Source organism: Melozone crissalis, unplaced genomic scaffold (genome assembly GCF_028551555.1).
Source record: "Melozone crissalis strain CALT ecotype California unplaced genomic scaffold, PUWL_Pcris_2 ptg000054l_1, whole genome shotgun sequence".
Lineage (NCBI taxonomy): Eukaryota > Metazoa > Chordata > Aves > Passeriformes > Passerellidae > Melozone > Melozone crissalis.
This window is the reverse complement of record NW_026535832.1, coordinates 718,744-738,578: the sequence shown is the minus strand read 5'-3', so window position 1 is coordinate 738,578 and position 19,835 is coordinate 718,744. Positions and strand designations below refer to the sequence as shown.

Sequence of the window (19,835 nt, the reverse complement as noted above, 5' to 3'; positions counted from 1 at the left end):
TGTGCCAGCCGTTCCAACCGCGCCAGTTGTGCTGGCTGTGCCGGCCGTGCCAGCCGTGCCAGCCGTGCCAGCCGTGCCAGCGGTGCCAGCCGTGCCAGGGCCGCTCCGGGCGCGAGTGCGGCCGCGGCGGGGCCGGCCCCGCTTTTATCGGGAGCGGAGCCCGCCCGGGGCAGCGCCGCCGCCGCCGCCGCTCGGGTCCAGCTGCGAAAATTGGCTGAGGGATGAGCCGGGAATGCGGCGGGAGGGAGGGGAAAGGAAACAAAAATACTCGGGAATAAAAAATAAAAACTGCGGGAAAAATAAAATACGGGAAAAATAAATATACGGGGGAAATAAAATATGGGAAAAAATACGGGGGAAATTAAAATACAGGGGAAAATAAAAATACAGGAAAAATTAAAACTGAAAACTACAGGGAAAATAAAAATACGGGAAAAATAAAAAGAGAAAACTACAAGGAAAATAAAAATATAGGAAAAATAAAAACTAGAAGCTATGGGAAAAATAAAAACTAAGCGGAAAATAAAAACACGGGGAAAATAAAATATGAGAAAATAAAAATACGGGGAAAATAAAAACTAGAAAACATAGGAAAAATAAAAACCAAAAAGTATGGGAAAAATAAAAGTACAGGAAAAAATAAAAACCAAAAACGACGGGGAAAATAAAAACACGGGGAAAACAAAACTACGGGAAAAGGGAAAAGAAGGAGCCGGTGCCGCTCTGAGGGGTTGGAGGGGACTGGGAGGGCACTGGGAACACTGGGGGCACTGGGGGCACCGGGAGGGCATTGGGGGCACCGGGGGCACTGAGGGGCACCGGGAGGGCATTGGGGGCACTGAGGGGCACCGGGAGGGCACCGGGGGCACCGGGGGGTTTGGGATCAGCGGCCCCGGCGTGCGGAAATCCCGGCGCATTCCCGGCATTCCGGCGGCTGCGGGAGGGGGCACTGGGGGCACTGGGGGCACTGGGGACAGAGGGGACAGAGGGGACGGAGGGGACAGTCCCAGGGGTGGCTCGTCACCCTCAGGAACAGCCCCGTGCTCTGGGGGTGGTTCCCGTGTGCTTTTCCTGGGGTTTTTGTGGGTTTTTGGTGGCATTCTGGCAGCATTTTGGTGACATTTTGTGGGATTTTGGTGACATTTTGGTGCCATTTCAGCCCTGTGTGACCCCGGCAGTGCCGCTGTCCCCCCGGCTGGGTGGCAGGGGAGGTGACAGCTCTGTCCCCAGCAGCGGGGTGGTGGCACTGCCGGGGGTCAGGCCAGGCCTTGCAGTGCCAGGACAAATCCCCAAGCCAGCCCAAGGCCACAAAGGTCCTCCTGTCCCCATCTCCAAACGGCCCCCAAACACCTGAGGGACCCCAGCGCTGCGTGTTGGGGTCACAGGGCCACCCCCAGGTTTTGGTTTGGTTTGGGGTCCCAGGGCTTGGTTTGGGGTCCCAGGGGTTTCTTTGGGGTCCCAGGGCCACCAGCACTTTATTTTAGGAGCCACCACCACTTTATTTTTGAGGTCACAGGGCCACCAGCAGAGATTTATTTGGGGTCACAGGAGTTTATTTGGGGTCTCAGGGCCCACCAGAGGTTTTTTTGGGGTCACAGGAGTTTTGAGGTCACAGGGCCACCGGCAGGGTTTTTTGGGTCCCAGGGGATTTTGGGGGTCCCAGGGGATTTATTTTGGGTCCCAGGGGGTTTTTGGAGTCCCAGAGGTTTATTTGGGGTCTCAGGGGTTTTTTGGAGCCCCAAGGGTTTTGGAGTCACAGGGTCACCAGCAGAGTTTATTTGGGGTCCCAGGGGGTTTTTGGGGTCGCAGGGGGTTTTTGGGGTCACAGGGATTCCTTTGGGGTCCCAGGGATTTCCTTGGGGTCACAGGGGTTTATTTGGGGTCCCAGGGGGTTTGGGGGATCCCAGAGGTTTATTTGGGGTCCCAGGGGGTTTTGGGGGTCCCAGGGGCTTTTGGGGGTCCCAGGGGGTTTTGGAGGTCCCAGGGGCTTCCTTGGGGTCACAGGGCCACCACGCAGTCGCTGCCCGGGTACTCGGGGGGGCTGAGCCCGAATTTCCTGCGCAGCTCCTCGGGCACGAAGCGTCCGGCCAGGAAATGTCGCCGTCCCCGGAAGCGCCGCGCCACCTCCTTGGGGGCCGCCAGCGACACCAGCACGTCCGGGCTGATGTCACCGCTGCCACCCACCGGGCCGGGCAGCCAGCCTGCCCCGGGGAGGGGACAGCGGTCACCGGGACAGCGGGGACACCGGGGACAGCGTGGGGACAGCAGTCACGGGGACACCGGGGACAGTGGGGATACCCGGAGACACGGGGAGGGGACAGGGGACACCCAGGGACATGGACAGGGGACACGAGTGACCCCAGGGGACACGGAGCGGTCGGTGGGGTCACGGACAGAGGACAGGTGTGACGCCAGGGGACACGCGCCACCCTTGGGGACACACGGGGTGGCTCGGGGGTGGCTCGGGGGTGGCTCGGGGGTGTCCCGCTGCTGCCGTGGACGGTGACAGAGAGGGCACAGGGAGGGGACAGGGGTGGCACAGGGGGGTGGCACGGGCGGGGTTTGTCCCCGCGGGTACCCACCCCGGGGAGGGTGACACGGCCAGGCCGGGGGGGACACACGGGTGGTGACAATGCCAGGCCTAGCCAGCAGCACGCGGCTGTTCGGGAATGCCAGCGGCCGGTGACGTCATGTCTGGGCCGGGCACTTTGTTATTTCCTGTGGATGTCCCCAACCCTGCCAGGGCCACCGAGGGGGGGTCCGGGGATGTCCCCACCCCGCCAGGACCTCAGGGATGTCCCCAGCCCCGCCAGGGCCACCGCGGGGGCTCCCAGGGTGACACCGCCACGGGTGCGGGAGGGACCGGGGGGCACGGGGGACACCCAAGGGGACACGAGGGACACCCAAAGGGACACGAAGGACACCCGAGGGGACACGGGCAGCACCTGAGGGGACATCCAGGCTGACGATGGGGATGCGGACGTGCCTGAGGGTGGCCAGGATGGCCGCGCACGGCTCTGTCCCCTCTGTCCCCTGCGTCCCCTCGGCTCCCAGCACCGCGTCCACCACGGCGTTGTAGGCGTCGTTGATGAGCTGCACCTGCAGGGAACAGCGACGGCGACATCTGCGATGTCCCCGTGTCACCTCTGACGGCACAAACCCCCGGCCGTGCCAGAAAAATAAAAAATAAAAAAAATCCCCCCCAAGTGGAGCAGCGAGGGAGGGGCCGCGCAGCCGAGACGGCGAATTTTGGGTCAAATTCCTCCGCTCCCAGCGCTGCGAGGTTCCAAAAATAACAGAGCCGGTGGCTGCGGGCAGCGGCTGCTGGATTTTCTGGATTTTCTGGCATTCCCGGGATCCCAGCAGCGCCGGGATGGGGAGGGAGAGGGGGGAAAGAGGGAGAAAAGGAGAGCTGGGGGTTTGGGGGGATTTGGGGTTCGGGGAGGGGAAAGGGAAGGAGAAGAGGGGGAGAAGCAGGGGGATTTCAGGGGAAGGATAAAGGGAAGGAGAAGGGGACAACTAGGGGGATTTGGGGGATTTGGGTGCTCACAGGGGGAACAGGGGAGGAGAAGGGGCCAACCAGGGGGATCTGGGGCTGGGGTCACCTCGGTGGGCAGGTAGGACAGGAAGGGGATATCCATCTTCTCGCACTGCGTGGTGAAGTCGCGGTGCAGCGGGTCCGGGGAGCGCTTGGGGTAGAAGATGGTGGGCTCGTAATCCTGGGGGAGAAACGGAGCCCTGGAGCCGGGGGGCTCGGGAGCGAGGCCGGCAGGAGGAGGAGGAGGGCGGGGGGCTGAGGTACCCACGAAGCTGCGCAGGTGGCGGGCGCACACCAAGCCCACGGCCCCGTTCTGCGCCGGCCCGCACGCCACCAACAGCGTGGGCTGCCTGCGCCGCAGAGAGCGCAGCGGGAACACCTGCGGGGACAGGGGGGGGACAGCGTCACATGGGGGGGACAGCGGGGACACTGTCACACAGGGACAGCAGGGACAGCGGGGACAGCATCACATGGGGGGGACAGGGACAGGGACAGCGGGGACACTGTCACACAGGGACCGGGACAGCGGGGACAGTGTCACACCGAGGGGACAGGGACAGCGTCACATGGGGGGGACAGCGGGGACACTGTCACACAGGGACAGGGACAGGGACAGTGGGGACAGTGGGGACAGCGTCACATGGGGGGGACAGGGACAGCGGGGACAGCCGGCGGGACAGCGTCACACAGGGGCAGCGGGGACACTGTCACACAGGGACAGGGACAGCGGGGACAGCCGGCGGGACAGCGTCACATGGGGGGGACAGTGGGGACACTGTCACACAGGGACAGGGACAGCAGGGACAGCGGGGACAGCATCACACCGAGGGGACAGGGGTGGCACTGGCACGCGGCAGGGACAGGGGGACACAGCAGGGACAGGGGGACATGGTGGGGTGGCACTGGCACACAGCACCCAGCATGGGATGGAGGTGGCACAAGGAGCAGGACGGGGATGGGATCCACAGCACGGGATGGATTGGCATGGTCTGGCATGGCATGGTCTGGCATGGCACGGTTTGGCATGGCAGGGCATGGCTTGGTATCCACAGCAGGACTTGGGTAGCGCTCAGAGTGGGATGGAACACAGACCGTGGTGGGATGAGGATGGTGCCCCAGGTGGGATGAGGACGATGCCTGGGCCGGGCCGTGCCCGCGGCCCCCTCGTCCCCGTCCCGGCCGCTGCACATTGCAGGATGGCTCGGGCAGGGAGGGACGGAGGGAGGGACGCTGCCTCTGTTTATCCACTGACGGATTTTTTCCTGCTCACGGATCCTGGCTCCGGGACTCATCCCCGGTGCCCGGAGCGGGACACGGCCCCGGTAGCCCGGGCTGGCCCCAGCCCAGCGCTGGCCACGCCACCGGCACCTCCTGGCACCGGGGACAGCGCGGGGACAGCGCGGAGACACCCTGGGGACGCCCTGGCTGGCTGGGGGAGCCGGAGCTGAGGCGGCCCAGAGGAAGAGGAGGATGCCGAGCGCCAGGTGGGGTCAGGGATCCTGCAGCAGCTCCGGCACCAAAACATTTCTGCTCCTCGTCAGCGCTCCGAGCAGGGAAGGGCCGATGGAAAAGCTGAGGCGCCCGGGCCCGGGGCACAAAGCTGCCCTTGATGGACGCCTGCTCCTCCTCCTCCTCCTCCTCCTCCTCCTCCCGCTCCTCACATCTCGCACGAGCCCCGGGCGATCCCCGCAGCAGTGACATGGCCGGGGCTCGGGGACAGCCGGGCACCTCTGGGGACCCCCAGGGCCCCCGCCCCGACTCCCGGTGGGGACCCCAGCCCCTCTATGCGTCCCCAGCCCCTCTGAGGTGTCCCCAGCCCCTCGGGGTGTCCCCAGGCTCACCTTGGTGACAGCCACGGCACAGGCGTGTCCCCAGATCTCGAGCAGCTGCTGCCGCCCGAAGCGGTAATCCTCCAGCAGCTCCTTCTCCATGGCCTCCGCCTCGGCCTGGCTGCCTTGGGGACAGTCCCCGCTCAGGACAGGGGGACAGAGCCGTCCCCAACCCCCCAGAGGACTCGGGACCCCGCTCCACCCCCGGGACGGGATTTTGGGACACGGGGCGAGCGCGCCGGGGGCTGGGGGTGGGCCCCGCGGCGGGGACGGGCACGGAGGTCACACGGATGTCACACGGATGTCGCACGGATGTCACACGGATGTCACACGGGTGTCACACCGAGGGGACCGTGCCCGCACTGGCCGCGGCGGGAGCGGCGCTCGGCCGAGCTGGCGGCGGCCCCGGTTCCCCGGTTACATAAAAGCGAACAAAGCCGCGGTTGTTCCGCAGCCGCCGAGCCCGGAGCTGGCAGCGCCCAGCGCGACAGTAATTGCTCACATCTGTTGGCTTCACCTGCGCGGGCGGAGCGGCCTGGGCCGCCTCCAGCGCCCGCCGGGAGGGAACGCGAGCCCCGCCGGGCCGGGATCCCGGCGGTACCGGGGGATCCAGACCCCGCCGTACCCCGGGTTGGGAGGGAACCGCTCAGAGCCAGTCCCGGGAGCGGAGCCGGCAGTGCCAGGGGCAGCTGAGGAGGCCCGGGTTGGGGTCCCGGGTTGGGGTCCCGGGTTGGGGTAGCAGGCTGCAGGCTGCTCCCTCCCCATCCAGGCTGTCCCCACGGAGCAGCCGTGTCCTGGCAGAGCCCAAAAATCCCTTTTCATTCCAGCAGGGCCCCAGCAAGCTCCTGGTTCCCCCTTTTCCACATCCCAGTCCTTGGCTGTCTTGACAAACCTGCCAGAAAAACTTCATCCCATCCCGCATTCCCATCCCACATTCCCATCCCGCATTCCCATCCCATCCCTGTCCCCGATCCTTTGGTGCCCTCTAGTGAGCCCCAGCCCTGCCCCAGCCCTGCCCCAGCCCCACACGGGGGCTCTGGGGAGAAATCCGGGGGGGAAGGGGCGGGAAGGGAGCGAGCGGTGCCCGGAGCGCTCCCGTGCCGAGCGGGGGTGGCCGGGCCCAGCTGTGTTGTCCCTCGAGCCACGTGTCCGCAGCAATTCCCGGGAACATTGTCCCTAATCGCTGCTGGCAGGGACACCGCGGGCTGGCAGGGACACCCCGGGTTGGCACCGGCCCCGGGCGGGGACACGGCCGGGGCTCCCCGGGAGCTGCGGGCCCGCCCCGAACCCATCCCGGTCCCGCGTCCAGGTCCCGCGCCCCCGATCCGTATCCCAGCCCCACATCCCGACTCTTTATCCCGGCTGTGTCCCCTCTCTGCGCCCCCGATCCCAGCTTCACACTCCAGTCCCTCATCCCGGTCCCATTCCCCGTTCCCGTTCCGTTGCTCCGTCCCGGTAGAGCCCGTCCCCGCAGCGTGTTCCCGCTGTCCCCGCCGTCCCCGCTGTCCCCGCTGTCCCCATCCCTGCCCATCCCGGTCCCGCGCTCCGCTCCCGCCGCCGCCATGGAGACCCGGGATGCTGCGGTTGCTCCGGCAACGGCGGCTCCGCGGGTACCGATCCCCTCTCCCGGGCCCAGGGACACCCGTGGGGACCGGGACCCGCCCGGGGGTGGCGCGCGGGGCCGGCACCGAGCGGGGGCGGCTCCCGGGACACCGGGGATCTCCCGTCCCACCCCCGCGGGGTCCCGGGGCAGCCCCGGCTGAGCGGCACCGCCCGGAGCTGCCGGGGGCTCCTCGGGGGGACCCCGGGCTCACCTGAGGTACCGGGGCGGCTCCCGGGACGGGCTGGGCGCGGAGCTCATGGCGGGGAGCGGCACCGGAGCGGCGGCAGAGCCGAACCCCGGCGGGAGCGGAGCCTCCGTCCGCGGCTGGAGCGGAGCCGCTGCGATCTCCGCGGAGCCGCGGTGGGAGGGGAGCCCGCGGGAATGCCGAGGATGCTCCGGTCCCACCGGAACGCCGGGAATGCCGGGGATGCTCCGGTCCCACCGGAACGCCGGGGATGCTCCGGTCGGAGCGGGGCGGGCTCGGCGGTGCCGCCCGGGGGGAGGCGGCTCCGGTGCCCCCGCCCCGCTCCCGCCCGGCCCCGCTCCGGGAATGCCGACCGCGGCTCCCACCCGGGAATTTTGGGATTAAACCCCCCCAGATCGGGGTTTTTCCAGCGGGATCCGCAGCCCCGGGAGCGGGGGGCACGCGGGGAGGGGACGAGGACAGGCCCCTCCCTCCAGCCCGAATTCCCGGGAAAATCCCCCGGGAGCCCCGAATTCCAGGGGGGGAGAGAGGGAGAGGGAGTGCGGGCTGTGCCCGGGAGCCACGGGCTCCCCATCCCAAAGAGGGAGATCCCAATCCCAACAGGAGATCCCAATCCCAAAGCGGACAGACGCCCACTCCCAAAGGCAGCAGACCCCACTCCCAAATGGGGGATCCCAATCCTAAAAGGAGGGGATCCCAATTTCCAGGAGAGGGGTTTCCCAGTTCCCAGGGGCAGTTCCAATCCCCAAAGGACTGACTGATTTATTTATTCATTATTTATTTATTAATTATTAATGAACAGGCGTCAGAAGAAGCTCGGGATGGGGGGATCAGCCTGGAGAGGGACAGGAAAGGGGGGGAAAGTTCCAGAAGGAGCCGGGAGAGGCGGGGTCCGGGTTTGGGGTCCGGTTTGGGGTTTGGGGTGAGGGTTGGGCTTTTGGGGTGTCACACGTAGTTCTGCAGCCCGAACTTCTCCCGCTCCAGCTCGGCCGGGGGCCGCAGGTAGTAGAGCTCCTCCACGGTGGGGGGCACCCAGCGATCCGTGTGGAACCGGGACTCGCCCACCTGCAACAGCGGGAACGGGCTGGGAATCAACGGGAATTGTGTTGGGAATTGGGCTGAGAATCACCGGGAATCACCGGGAATTGTGTCGGGAATCACCAGGAACTGTGTTGGGAATCACCGGGAATCGCCCAGAACTGTGTCGGGAATCACCCCCGGGATTACCTGCCCTGGGCGGGGCCTGGCAGCCAGGGGTGAGCCCCAGTGCCAGGGGATCCCAAATCCATGGGCATGGAGTTAAATCCCATGGGATCCCTCAGAGCCAAATCCCCTGGGCTGGCTGCGTCCCATGGGATCCCAGAGGAGCCCCCCCTTTTCCCCCCGGGAATCCCAAACATTCCAGCCCGGGGTGATCCCAAATGCGTCCCATGGGATCCCAGAGGAGCCCCCCTCACTCCCCCCCGGAACCCCGAACCTTCCAGCCCGGCACGTCCCGCATGATCTTGGCCTCCTCCTCCAGGTTCTCCCGCAGCAACCGCAGAGTCCTGGGGGACACAGGGCACGGGAAGGGACCCCGATCCCATATGGGGGATCCTCATCCCAAAGGGGACCCCGATCCCAAACGGGACCCCAATCCTGTACAGGGGACCCAAATCCCCTACAGGGGATCCCAACCCCAAAGGGGATCCCGATCCCAAAGGGAAGTTCTCAATCCCAACGGGGGTATCCCAATCCCACAGAGGGATCCCAGTCCCATAAAGGGGGACACTAATCCCATAAATGGAAGTTCCCAATCCCATAAAGGGGGATCCCAGTCCCAAGGGAAGCTCCCAGTGCCGAGAGAAATTGCCAGTCCCATAAAGGAAATTCCCAATCCCAACGGAAGTTCCCAATCCCATAAAGGGGGACCCCAGTCCCAAAGGGATTTCCCAGCCCCGTACCTGCGGTCGGACTCCGCCTGCAGCAGCGGCATCAGCGCGATCCGAGCCTCCAGCTCCTCGATCAGCAACCGCCTGCAGGGACAGAACGGGGGAACGGGGAACTGGGGGGACTGGGAGCACCGGGAATGGGGCATGGGGGATCCCGGGGACACTGGGGGTGCCGGGGGGCACTGGGGGTCCCGGGGTGTACCGGGATCCGGGTGTGAACAGCCCATCCCGGGGCCAGAAGCGCAGGGAGGAGCCCCGGGACCGGGCCGGGGGTGCCGCGGGGGGCTCGCAGCGTCACCTGCGCTCGCGGTTCCACCTGACGAGGCTGTAGTATCCGAGCAGGAGGCTCCCGATGCCGAGCGCGAACAGGCTGTACCCTGAGGGCCGTGAGGGGAGCGGGGCGCGCTCAGCGCGGAGCGGCCGCACGGCCCCGCTCCTGCCCCCGCCGCCCCCCGGCGGCGCCCCCGCGGCCGCCCCCGGGCTCACCTGAGAGGCCGCGGCGCGGGAGGTGCCGCTTGTAGTCGATGGGGCCGTACCCGCCCGGCGGGGCCATGTCCTGCTTCACCTTCGGCGCCGCCATCGCGGCGCGCATCGGTGACGTCACTGCTCCGCGCCGCCGGCCCCGCCCAGCTCCCGCGCGCGGGAAACTCACGTGGGGCAGTCACGTGACCGTGGGGACCCCACTTAAAGGGGCAACGCGCGCTTAAAAGGGCAATGCCACATCAATTCCTTGGGATCATCTCCCGCCCAATTCCACGGGAATTTGGGACAATCCCGTGGGAATTCCCGCGTCCCGCGGCTCTTCCCAGGCCCAGAGAATTTGGATTTTATCCACAATTGTGGGAAACATCCATGGGCTCCGCGGGTTTTCCTGGAATGTTCGGGTGAGATCCAAGGGTGCTGGAGCAGGAATTCCAGCTGGGAATGGAGAAGGCTGAATCCATAAATCCAAATTTATGGATTTGCTCCATCCATGAAATTCCACAGGAAATCCACAAAAATCCCGCATTTTTGCCACCTCCTTTTCCCCCTCTCCCGCCTTCCCCCTTTTCTTTTTGGGAATAATCCTCAGGGGAGGAAGGAGCAGATCCGGCTCTGTCTGGGTGACCCACGAGATCCATCCCGACCCCCAAAATCCTGGGAATGTGAGGCAGATCCAGGAGTTTCTCTGTTTATTGTCACTCCAATTCCAACCCCCCCAATTAATTACTGATTAATTAACAATTCTGGATCCTTCCACTGGTGGGATTAGTGAGAATTATTAAATTTTGGGATTTACTCTGGAATATTTTGAGTCCCAACAAATCCAAGGGAAAAATCCCCTGCCCTGTTCTCCTTCCTTCCCAAAGGAGAGGGAAAAAGGAGCCAAATTTGAGGTTTTCCCCCAAAATCTCCTGTAATTTCCTCCATTTCACCCCTTCCTGCAGCCTGAATTCCCAGCTTTCCATCTGGGATTCAACTTTGGGAATTCAATTCCAATTCTTCCCCAAAAACAAAGGGATAACTGGCTGGGGAATCCAGAGGTAAAGGAAGAATTCCCAAAATGAGGATAAAAATAAACACAGAATAAACCCCAATCCCAAATCCGCTGGAATTTTGGATTTTCTTTGTTCTCCTCAGGAATGGCAGGCGCAGGAATCCCTGGGACATAAAAAATTCGGGAATTCACCTTTTTCCCAAGCTGGGAACGCTGAGGAAGAAGAGCCCAGGACAGGAAAAAAAAAATTCCAACCCTTTTTTTTTTTTGGTGGAATTCCAAATCCCAACTGTCAGGAGGGAAATCCGAGAAGAACCACACGGCCGCCCCGGCTCCGCCGCGGGAATCGTCCCATGACAATCCGGGACCTCTTTATTTCACAAGTCGCTAAAATCTAAATTACAGCGGCGCTCCCTCGCTCCCCGCAGCGTCCCAGGAAACCCCAAAACCCCGGCGGGAATCCCAAATTCCCAGCGGGAATTTTATGGCTTTAGGGAAAAGGGATCCAGGACCCCGAGGGATCGGTGGGAACGGGAGGGTTGGGAGGGCTTCCCATGGATCCAGGAGATCTCTGGGATCTGGGAATTCCAAAGGGGATCCAGGAGATCTCTGGGATTCTGGAATTCCAAAGGGGATCCAAGAGATCTCAGGGATTTGGGAATTCCAAAGGGGATCCAGGCGCTCTCTGGGATCTGGGAATCCTAAAGGGGATCCAGATCTCTGGGATTCCGGAATTCCAAAAGCCTCAGGGGTTTGGGAACCCCAAAGATCTCGGCATTCAGGAGCCCCAAGGGATCTGGGGATCCTAAAGGGGATCCAAGGGCCTCGGGGAATCCAGAAATCCAAAAGCCCTCGGGGGTTTGGGAATCCCCAAAGGGGATCCAGTCAGAGAATCCCAAATCCCAAAGGGGATCAACAAACTCAGGATTTGTTCCCAGATTCCCCCCTCCTCCACCATTCCCAAACTTCCCCCTTCCAGGGCAGAATTCCACAATGGGAATTTTCCGTTCCTTTGAGATTTTTTTTTTTCCCCCCCCATTTTTCCCATTTTTTGTGGGGCTTTTTCCTGGAAAAAGGAGACTGGGAAGAGGTTTGGAAAATCTGTATTGAAGAGCTGGAACAACTTTGAACCTGAACCATCCCAATCCCAAAAACCCCCACGGGAACAGGGAACTGGGACTGCGGAGGAAAATCCATCCCGCCGTTCCAGCAGGGAACCTTCCCCAGACCGATCCCAAACGTGGCAGGAACGTGGATGGAACCAAACAAATCCCCCAAATTCCCGGCAGCATTCCAAGAACGTTCCGGAAAAAACCACGCCAGAACCAGGCTGGATCCCAGGAGTCGCATTCCAGGCGGGAATTTGAGTTTCAGCCCCACCCCGTAAAATAATTTGGTTTTCCAGCCCCAATCCGTGCTGGATTTTCCCTTCCAAACAAATGTCCCCCCCATCTCCCAAATAATTTTTCTTTGGGATTTATCCTGAATTATCCATCCAAATAAAATCAGGATGGAATATTTGCAAGTCTGGATGCAGAGACGTGTTTGGATTTTTAATTCCAAATCCTTCAATTCCAACATTCCTGATTATTTTAATGAAACAAAATTGGCTGAAATTCCAATTTCCAAGGGAATTCTGCTGGGATCCAGAAAGTTTTGACATTGTTTTTATCCCATTAAATCCTTCTGTGACTCTTCCATTCCCTGTTTGGTTTTTTTTTTTCCAGGAATCATCCAAACTCTGGGAATAAATGAACCAGGTTTCCCCCCACCCCCAAAAAAAAAATATTTTAATTGGAGGAATTTTGTTGGGATTTTTTTTTTTTTTGAATAAATGAACTTTTTCTAAACGTTGGCATCCATGAGGAAGAAAAACAGGAGAGGAAAATTCCCCTGAACCAACCCCAAAAAATTCCACGTGGGAAAGGAATGGCAACTTTTCCATAAAATCCAATGGAATTGAAGGAATTCCACGCTGGTGGCATCTCCCAGCCCAAGCTTGGAATGAAAACAAAACTCCAAATTCCAAAATTCCAACCCAATTCCCACATCTGAGCTCTTCACATCCCTATGGAAAACACCCCAAAATCCACATCCAGCTGGGAATTCTGGGGGTTTTAATCCAACAAATCCCAGTTTGGAAAACAAGGTTGTTGTGTTGTTTTTTTTTCCTAAACTAAATCCCTAAACATGGAAACACCAGGAAAAGTGGGAAAAGGGAGGAGGGGGTTTGTCCCTCGGATCCCAGGGGTTGATCCCAAAGGAATTCTTGGCTTCAGCGATTCCTAAGAAAATAAATCCGGATTTTCCTGAATTTCCCCCCCCACGCACACTTTTTTTTTTTTAATATATATAGATCTCTAAATTATATATATTTATAATTTCCCCAAGAAAATTCCCCAAATTTCCCAAAGAATTCTCGTCACTGGAATAAGGCCTGGAATTCTGCCCCTTGGATTTGTCTGGAATTCAGGAAGAAGCCCAAGGAAAAAGAGGATGAGAAACCAAAAATGAAACCAAACTGGCCCCCGGATGGATTTTGGGTTGAACCTCTGGAATTCCCAAAAAAAGAGATGGAAAACTCCATCCCAAATGGATACAGGAGCATGCTTGGGATGCCTGGAAGAACTCGAACCACGGAGGGAAGGATTGGGAACGGCTCCCAACCCTCCCTGCCTGCATCAGCTTCTGGAATTCCTATAAATTTCGGAATAATATCCCTCAAAACAACAACAGAAAAGGAAGGAAAAAAAACCCAAAGAAAGAAAACCAACCCAACCAACCCTCCCAAAGGAAAAAAAATTCCCAAAATGTTTCGCTTTGGAGTCTCTGGGAACGTCGGGAAGGCCCAAAATTCGCGGGATGAGAAAGAACCAAGGTGGATTTTGTCTCTCAGTAACTGCAAAGTTTGGAAACTACCAACGGTTCCAAAGTCTGATTCCAACCAGAATCCAAGGAAAAAGTGGGAATTTCCCGCAGCAATTCCCACCTCCCAGCCAAGGTTTGGGCGGCAGCCGATCCCTACGGGAGAAAACCAAACCAAACTCAACCGGAACCAGAGATTTGCACTTTTCTCCTTCTTCTTCTTGGGATCGTCAGAATTTTGGGAATCTCGGGATGTGCCGCCTGCTTTCCCGGCTGGAGGAGGAGCAGGGATCGGGAGCAGCCATGAACTCGGCTCACTAAACGCAGGATGGGGCTGGAATTCCTCTCTCCACGCCCCAAAATTCCGGAATTCCGGAGCGTTCCCAGCAAAAAGTTCGGCGTCGGCGAAGGCAGAGAGGAGTCGCTGAGTCCTTTCATGGTTTGTTGTTTTTTTTTTCTTTTTGTGCTGGTGCCAAAAAAATTTCAAAACTAAATACGGAAAAAAAGCCAAAAAAAAAGAAAAATTAAGGAATTCTTCCCCCTTTCCCTGCCAGCTTCCATGAAAAATCTGGGAGCCAACGGAGCCGGGCTTCGGCCACCCCGACGCGGTCACTTCTCCCGGCAGGGACGGATGAGGAGTGGTGGTGCTGCATCCTAGAAAGCCTCGGGGCGTTATCCAGCTGGGATTAAAGCAGATTCCACGGAATTGTGGTAGAAAAGAAAGGATGGCAGAGCCTGGAAAAGTCCTCCCTCGGGAATTATTTCCACGTGGCCGACTGTGGGATGGAGCGGGGCGGGATCATGTCCAGGAGATACTCGCGCTGCCGCTCCACGGCCGAGGCCGACTTGTGCACGGCCAGCGCGGGGCTGACGAAGGGCAGGGCCCCACCTGCGGCAAAAGGGAATTTTGGGTCACGGAATAGCTCGGGAATTAGGGAAAATAATGAAAAATTGCACAGAAAATGCAGCGCAACTATCCCAGTGCAATCCGGCGCCTTCAGGTTCCAAACTCATCCCAAGAAACGCAGAGGTTTTGGATCAAGAATCAGGATTTGAGCCCTCTGGAATTATGGAGTCATGGAATGAGGGAAAAATAATGAAAATCCACATGGAAAAGTAATTCCCACCCCAAAACTGGGAATTTTGGGCAGTGATGACACCAACTTTCACCTCAAACCCTCAGCACCACCCCTCAACAGCTCCCCCCAAAACCTGGGAATGCTGGCAGCGTGGGCTCCCCGGGCGCCGCACCTGTGCTGATGGGGTTCTTCTTCCAGGCGGCGCCGCCCTTGCTGCCGGCCCTGTCGGCGTGCTTGCCGGGCCGGGCGCCCAGCGCGGCGCTGCCCGAGGAGCTCTGCAGCTTGGGCGAGGAGCTGAAGGGGTGCAGCACGCCCCGCGAGGCGCCCCGCGACAGCTGGCTGGAGCTCTGCAGGGAGCAAGGACAACGTCACCGGGGCTGCTGCTGGACGGCAGGGTCGTGGGGCTGGATGGTCTTTGGGACTGCAGGGTCGTGGGGCTGGATGGCCTTTGGGACTGGATGATCTTTGGGACTGGAATTTTTGGGATTGGATGGTCTTTGGGACTGGATGTTCTTTGGGACTGGATGATCTTTGGGCCTGGATGATTTTAGGGATTGGATGCTCTCTGGGCCTGGATAATCTTTGGGATTGGATGATTTTTGGGCCTGGATGCTCTCTGGGCCTGGACGATTTTTGGGATTGGATGATTTTTGGGATTAGATGCTCTCTGGGCCTAGATAATCTTTACAGCCTGGCACAACACCCACAGCCCCCCACCCCAAACCCAACCCGAGGCCCAAACCCTCAGGCCACCCCCCAGCCCCGGGCCCCTTTTCCCTCGGGCAATGGCGGCTCTGGGGCCGCTCCCTCACCTGCTTGAGCGCGTGGTGCTGCCCCACGGGCTCGGCCTTGGGCTGCCCGGGCGGGGCCGTTTGCTGCAGGATCCTCTGCTCGATCTCCTGCTCCTGCTGCAGGGCCTTGACGAAGGCGGCCTTGAGCCGGTTCGTGTGCTCGGCCTTCAGGGCCTTCTTCTGGTTGGAGGCCATGCAGGTCTCGCACATGATGGTGCCGTTCTTCTCCTCCCGCCAGCGGCACGTGAAGTCCGTGTGGCACTGGGCACACAGGTAGGGCTCCCGGCAGGACATGGCCACCGCCACCTTCCCTGGGGGACAAACATGGTGGGTTAGCGCTGCTGCCACCTTTCCTGAGGGACAAACACCAGGGATTGGCCACCGCCACCTTCCCTGAGGGACAAACATGGCGGGTCAGCCCCAGGGTCACCTTCCCTGAGGGACAAACACCAGGGATTGGCCACCGCCACCTTCCCTGAGGGACAAACATGGCGGGTCAGCCCCAGTGTGGCCATCCATGAGGGACAAACACCTGGGATTGGCCACCGCCACCTTCCCTGAGGGACAAACATGGCGGGTCAGCCCCAGTGTGGCCATCCATGAGGGACAAACACCTGGGATTGGCCACCGCCACCTTCCCTGAGGGACAAACATGGTGGGTCAGCCCCAGTGTGGCCATCCATGAGGGACAAACACCTGGGATTGGCCACCGCCACCTTCCCTGAGGGACAAACATGGAGGGTCAGCCCCAGGGTCACCTTCCCTGAGGGACAAACAGCAGGGCAGCCCCAGTGTGGTTTCAGTGACGTTTAAATGATTTCTGGGAGGTTTAACTTATTTAACCACATTTTAACCTTGCATTTCTGGAGGTTTAACTGATCACAGCCAGGTTTAAGTGATCCCAGCCGGGTTTAACTATCCCCAGCCAGGTTTAACTGTCCCCAGCTGGGTTAAACTGACCCCAGCCAGGTTTAAGCCGGGCTCTGCCCCTCCGGGCTCACCTTGGCTCTCCAGCAGGTTCTGCACCACCTCCTCCAGCCCCACCAGGTAGATGAACTCGTTGTTGGCGGCGCTGGGCAGGAAGTTCATCTCGGGCGCGGGCGGTTTGGGCGGGGGGATCTCCAGCAGGGTCTTCTCCAGCTGCTTGCGCAGCGCCAGCTTGGCCGCGGCCTGGCGGCTGCCTGGGGCCTCGCCCGTGCCCCCCAGCGCCGTGCCACCCGCGGGGGCCGTGCCCGCCTGGCCCGAGGGCACCGCCGAGCCCTTCAGGGACGTGGGGGACGCCTGTGAGAGAGACAGGAATGGGATCCATGGGATCAATGGGAATCAGGGAATGGGATCACTGGGGTCACCAGGAATCAGGGGAGTCCCCAGTGCCTCCCACTGGGGCAGTGCCAGTCTGAGGGACATTGACCAGCAGGCTGGCATTGGTCAATCCCACCATTCCCTCCATTCCCACCCCATTCCCAGTGGAAATTCCCAGGAATGCTCACCTGGGGGATGTTGACCAGCAGGCTGGTGTTGGTCATTCCCACTCCATTCCCACCCCATTCCCAGTGGAAATTTCCAGAACCCTCACCTGGGGGATGTTGACCAGCAGGCTGGCGTTGGGCACGTTGGCCACGCGGATCAGGCCCTGCTGGATGATCCTCTGGCCCTGGATCTGCACCGAGGGCACCGAGGCGCGCGGCGCCAGCAGCAGCGGCGGCGGGCCCGTGCTCGAGTGCTGCCGGATGGTGTGGATTTGCTGGGAAAACACGGAAAAAGGGTTGGGAAAACACAGAAAAGGGGTTGGGAAAACACGGAATTGGTGGGATAGAAAGGATAATTAGAGGGAAAACCACAGAAAAGCAGGAATTGCTTCCCACCCCCTCTCCCAAAAATCCCCCAGAAGCCAGAACACCCCGAATTAACACCAAAAATCCCGTTTTTATGGGAGCACACCCCATGGGATGTTCAAAGCAACCAGAGGGGGGAAATCCCGAATTTTTCCATGGAATGGGAAGGGGAGGAGGGGGGCAGCTCACCTGGGCCCCTCGGACCAGGGGGGGCATCACGATCTGGGGGCTCTGCTTGGAGGCGGCCGCTTGGCCCCCCCGGAGCAGCGGGGGCGGGAGCCCCGAGCCCGGAACGCGGCTGGAGGAGGGCTGGAAAAACGGGAAAAAACGGGAAAAAACAGTCAGAGTGGGGCTGGGAAATGGGGGAAATAATGGGGGAAATGGGGGGAGAAATGGGTTGGGAAAGATGGAAATGGGGGAAAAATGGAGGGGGAATGTTGGGAATTGTGGGAATGGGATAAAAATGGGGGGGGAAAGGGTTGCAAATTGTGGGAATGGGAATATCGGGATTTGTGGGAATGAAGTGCAGGGATTTGTAGGAATGTGGAATGGAAATGCTGGGATTTGTGGAGGGAAGGAAAACCTTGGGAAAAATCAGGTAAGAAGGAAAGGAAGGCAGGAAAAAATGGGGGGAAACGGGGAAAAAAAGTGTTGGGATTTGTGGGAATGGAAGCGTTTGGATCTGTGGAGGGAAAGGAAAAGCAGGGGGAAAATGGGAGGAGGGAAGAAAAACATTGGGAAAAATCCTGGGAGAGAAATCAGGAGAAAGGAAAAGCTCCAGGAGAAATCATGGAAGAAGAAAAGGAATCACAGAAAGGAAAAGATCCTGGGAGAGGGAAGGGAAAAGCAGGAAAAGAAAAGGAGGAGAAATCATGGAGGAGGAAAAGAAATGAAGAGAGAGGAGTTTGGAAAAGCTGCTGCCCGAGGATTCCTGGGATTCCAATCCTCAAAATCCCTCCTGGTGCTGGGCTGGGATATTCCCAAAATTCCAAACTTTCCTCTGCATCCCAGTCCTGGCATTTCCTCCTTCCCAGCCCTGGGATCAGGGATCTCCCCCTTCCCCGGGGTGGGAATTCCATTCCCAGGGAATCCCTCCCTCTGGAATTCCTGGACACTTCAGCAAAACCCAACCCAGGTTAATTCACCCAAAATTCCAGAGGAATTGTTGGGATAAACTGGATTATTTGGATTAACTCCAAGATTCCCTGAAGGTTTTCCAGTTCCTCTGGAAGTGATTCCAAGGTAAAGATTCCCACACCTCTGGATTTGGGAATGGCTCCTAAAGGAGAGCAAATCCCTCCCTTTCCTGGAATTCTGGGGGTTTTCCAAGGAAAATCCCTCGTGCTGGAGCACTTTGGGAATTTGGGTCCCATTATCCCAGGAAAAAAAAAAAAAGCAGGAATGTTCTAATCCCAAAGGACTCCAGGGGTAATTGACAGCTGTCCCTGGATTCCTGAAACTTCCTTCCCTCGGGATTCCAAGGATTTAATTCAGTCGGGAATGGGATTTTTTCCAACCCTGAATCCTGGGATTCCCTCACAGAAAAACCCGGGATTCCCTCGGCAATTCCAGAGCGAATTCCCGGTTCCCCCCAGGAATTCCCTGGCTCAACAATCCCGCTGCAGACCCCACCCCACCTTTCCCCCGTCCTGTTATCCCTAAACCCGTGGGAGCTGGGCGGTGCTGGCAGCTTTTCCCGGGAATTCCGGCTCTTCCCGGGTCTCTCCCGGCTTTTCCCGGCTCCCACTGACCTGGAGGGAAGTTTTCCCAGCGGGAACAGCCTGAGGGCCCCGCACCAAGGGCGGGGGCGTGGCCGCAGCGCTTCCAGAGGGGCCCGAGGAAAGCTGGAAAAGGAAAAAGCGGAAAGAGAGCAGCGGGAAAAGGCGGGAAAGCGGGAATGCAGAGAGCAGGGAGCGCACGGCGAGAGCCCGGAGCGTCTGAGGGGAAAATCCTTGGGATCGGCAGGAAAATCCTTGGGAATCGGAGGGAAAATCCTTGGGAATTGGCAGGAAAATTGGTGGGAATTGGTGGGAAAATCCTTGGGAACTGGCAGGAGAATCCTTGGGAGTTCACAGGAAAATCCTTGGGCATTGCCCGGAAAGTCCTTGAGGATTGGCAGGAAAAACCCCGGAAAGGGGAGACACCAGGGAGTTAAAAATCCTGGGAAAAAGCTAAAAATGCCAGAAAAAGGTTTAAAAAAATCCAGGAAAGGAGCTTCCAAAAGTCCAGGAAAAAGGCCACAGCAGGGGATTAAAAACACTGGGAAAAGATCTGGGAATTCCTGGGAAAAGAGTTGGGAACTCCTGGGAAAAGGGCTGGGAATTCCTGGGAAAGCAGGATTTTCCTACCTTGGGCGCCGGCGTCTCCTTCTGGCTCTGGCTCTGCCGGAGCTTCTTGAGCAGCACCAGCTTGGCCTCCTCCAGCCTCAGCTCCTCCTGCAGCTGCTTGATCAGGCGCTCCCGCTGCTCCGGGCTCCGCTGGAATGCCAGGAAATCCCAGGGAAATCCCAGGGAAATCCCAGGGAAAATCCCAGGGAAATCCCAGGGAAAATCCCAGGGAAAATCCCAGGGAAAATCCCAGGGAAATGGGGAGAACCCCGGGGGAAGGCAGAGACACAGGCACGGTGAGAATTCCCAAAATTCCCAACTGGGACTGGGGAGCGGGAGAAGTGAGGGGAGGGAG

General features: G+C 59.5%; 3 protein-coding genes across 9 annotated transcripts in view; all 3 read right to left on the bottom strand.

Moving 5' to 3' along the window:
- The window catches only part of GATAD2A (GATA zinc finger domain containing 2A), an 85,352-nt gene that overhangs the window by 51,858 nt on the left and 13,659 nt on the right, over window positions 1-19,835 (bottom strand). For 2 of the 6 annotated variants that reach the window (XM_054286651.1, XM_054286653.1), the window contains exons 5-12: window positions 19,502-19,630; window positions 18,905-18,997; window positions 17,343-17,462; window positions 16,895-17,062; window positions 16,320-16,599; window positions 15,340-15,624; window positions 14,700-14,874; window positions 11,608-14,337 (exon numbers count right to left, since the gene is read on the bottom strand). In XM_054286651.1, the coding sequence (XP_054142626.1) occupies window positions 14,121-14,337; window positions 14,700-14,874; window positions 15,340-15,624; window positions 16,320-16,599; window positions 16,895-17,062; window positions 17,343-17,462; window positions 18,905-18,997; window positions 19,502-19,630 (1,467 nt within the window). In that variant the 3' untranslated portion in view covers window positions 11,608-14,120. Of the gene's footprint in view, window positions 1-11,607; window positions 14,338-14,699; window positions 14,875-15,339; window positions 15,630-16,319; window positions 16,600-16,894; window positions 17,063-17,342; window positions 17,463-18,904; window positions 18,998-19,501; window positions 19,631-19,835 lie in introns of those variants that run through there. The other 4 variants (XR_008483761.1, XM_054286654.1, XM_054286655.1 and 1 more) reach the window with 4 other exon arrangements.
- YJEFN3 (YjeF N-terminal domain containing 3) lies at window positions 1,983-7,304 on the bottom strand. Of its 2 annotated transcripts, none has more exons than XM_054286660.1 (6): window positions 7,182-7,304; window positions 5,380-5,488; window positions 3,807-3,917; window positions 3,606-3,719; window positions 2,946-3,099; window positions 1,983-2,201 (listed from the first exon to the last, which is right to left on the bottom strand). In XM_054286660.1, the coding sequence occupies exons 1-6, from the start codon at window positions 7,226-7,228 to the stop codon at window positions 1,999-2,001; spliced, it is 738 nt and encodes a 245-aa protein (XP_054142635.1). In that variant the 5' UTR covers window positions 7,229-7,304; the 3' UTR covers window positions 1,983-1,998. The 2 variants fall into 2 exon arrangements, with proteins under 2 accessions (XP_054142635.1, XP_054142636.1); XM_054286661.1 differs by having other exon boundaries at window positions 5,380-5,492; window positions 7,182-7,228.
- Window positions 7,934-9,723, bottom strand: NDUFA13 (NADH:ubiquinone oxidoreductase subunit A13). Its single transcript, XM_054286662.1, has 5 exons — window positions 9,593-9,723; window positions 9,405-9,483; window positions 9,119-9,190; window positions 8,653-8,722; window positions 7,934-8,240 (listed from the first exon to the last, which is right to left on the bottom strand). Exons 1-5 carry the CDS (start codon window positions 9,696-9,698, stop codon window positions 8,121-8,123), a joined length of 447 nt encoding a protein of 148 aa, XP_054142637.1. The 5' UTR covers window positions 9,699-9,723; the 3' UTR covers window positions 7,934-8,120.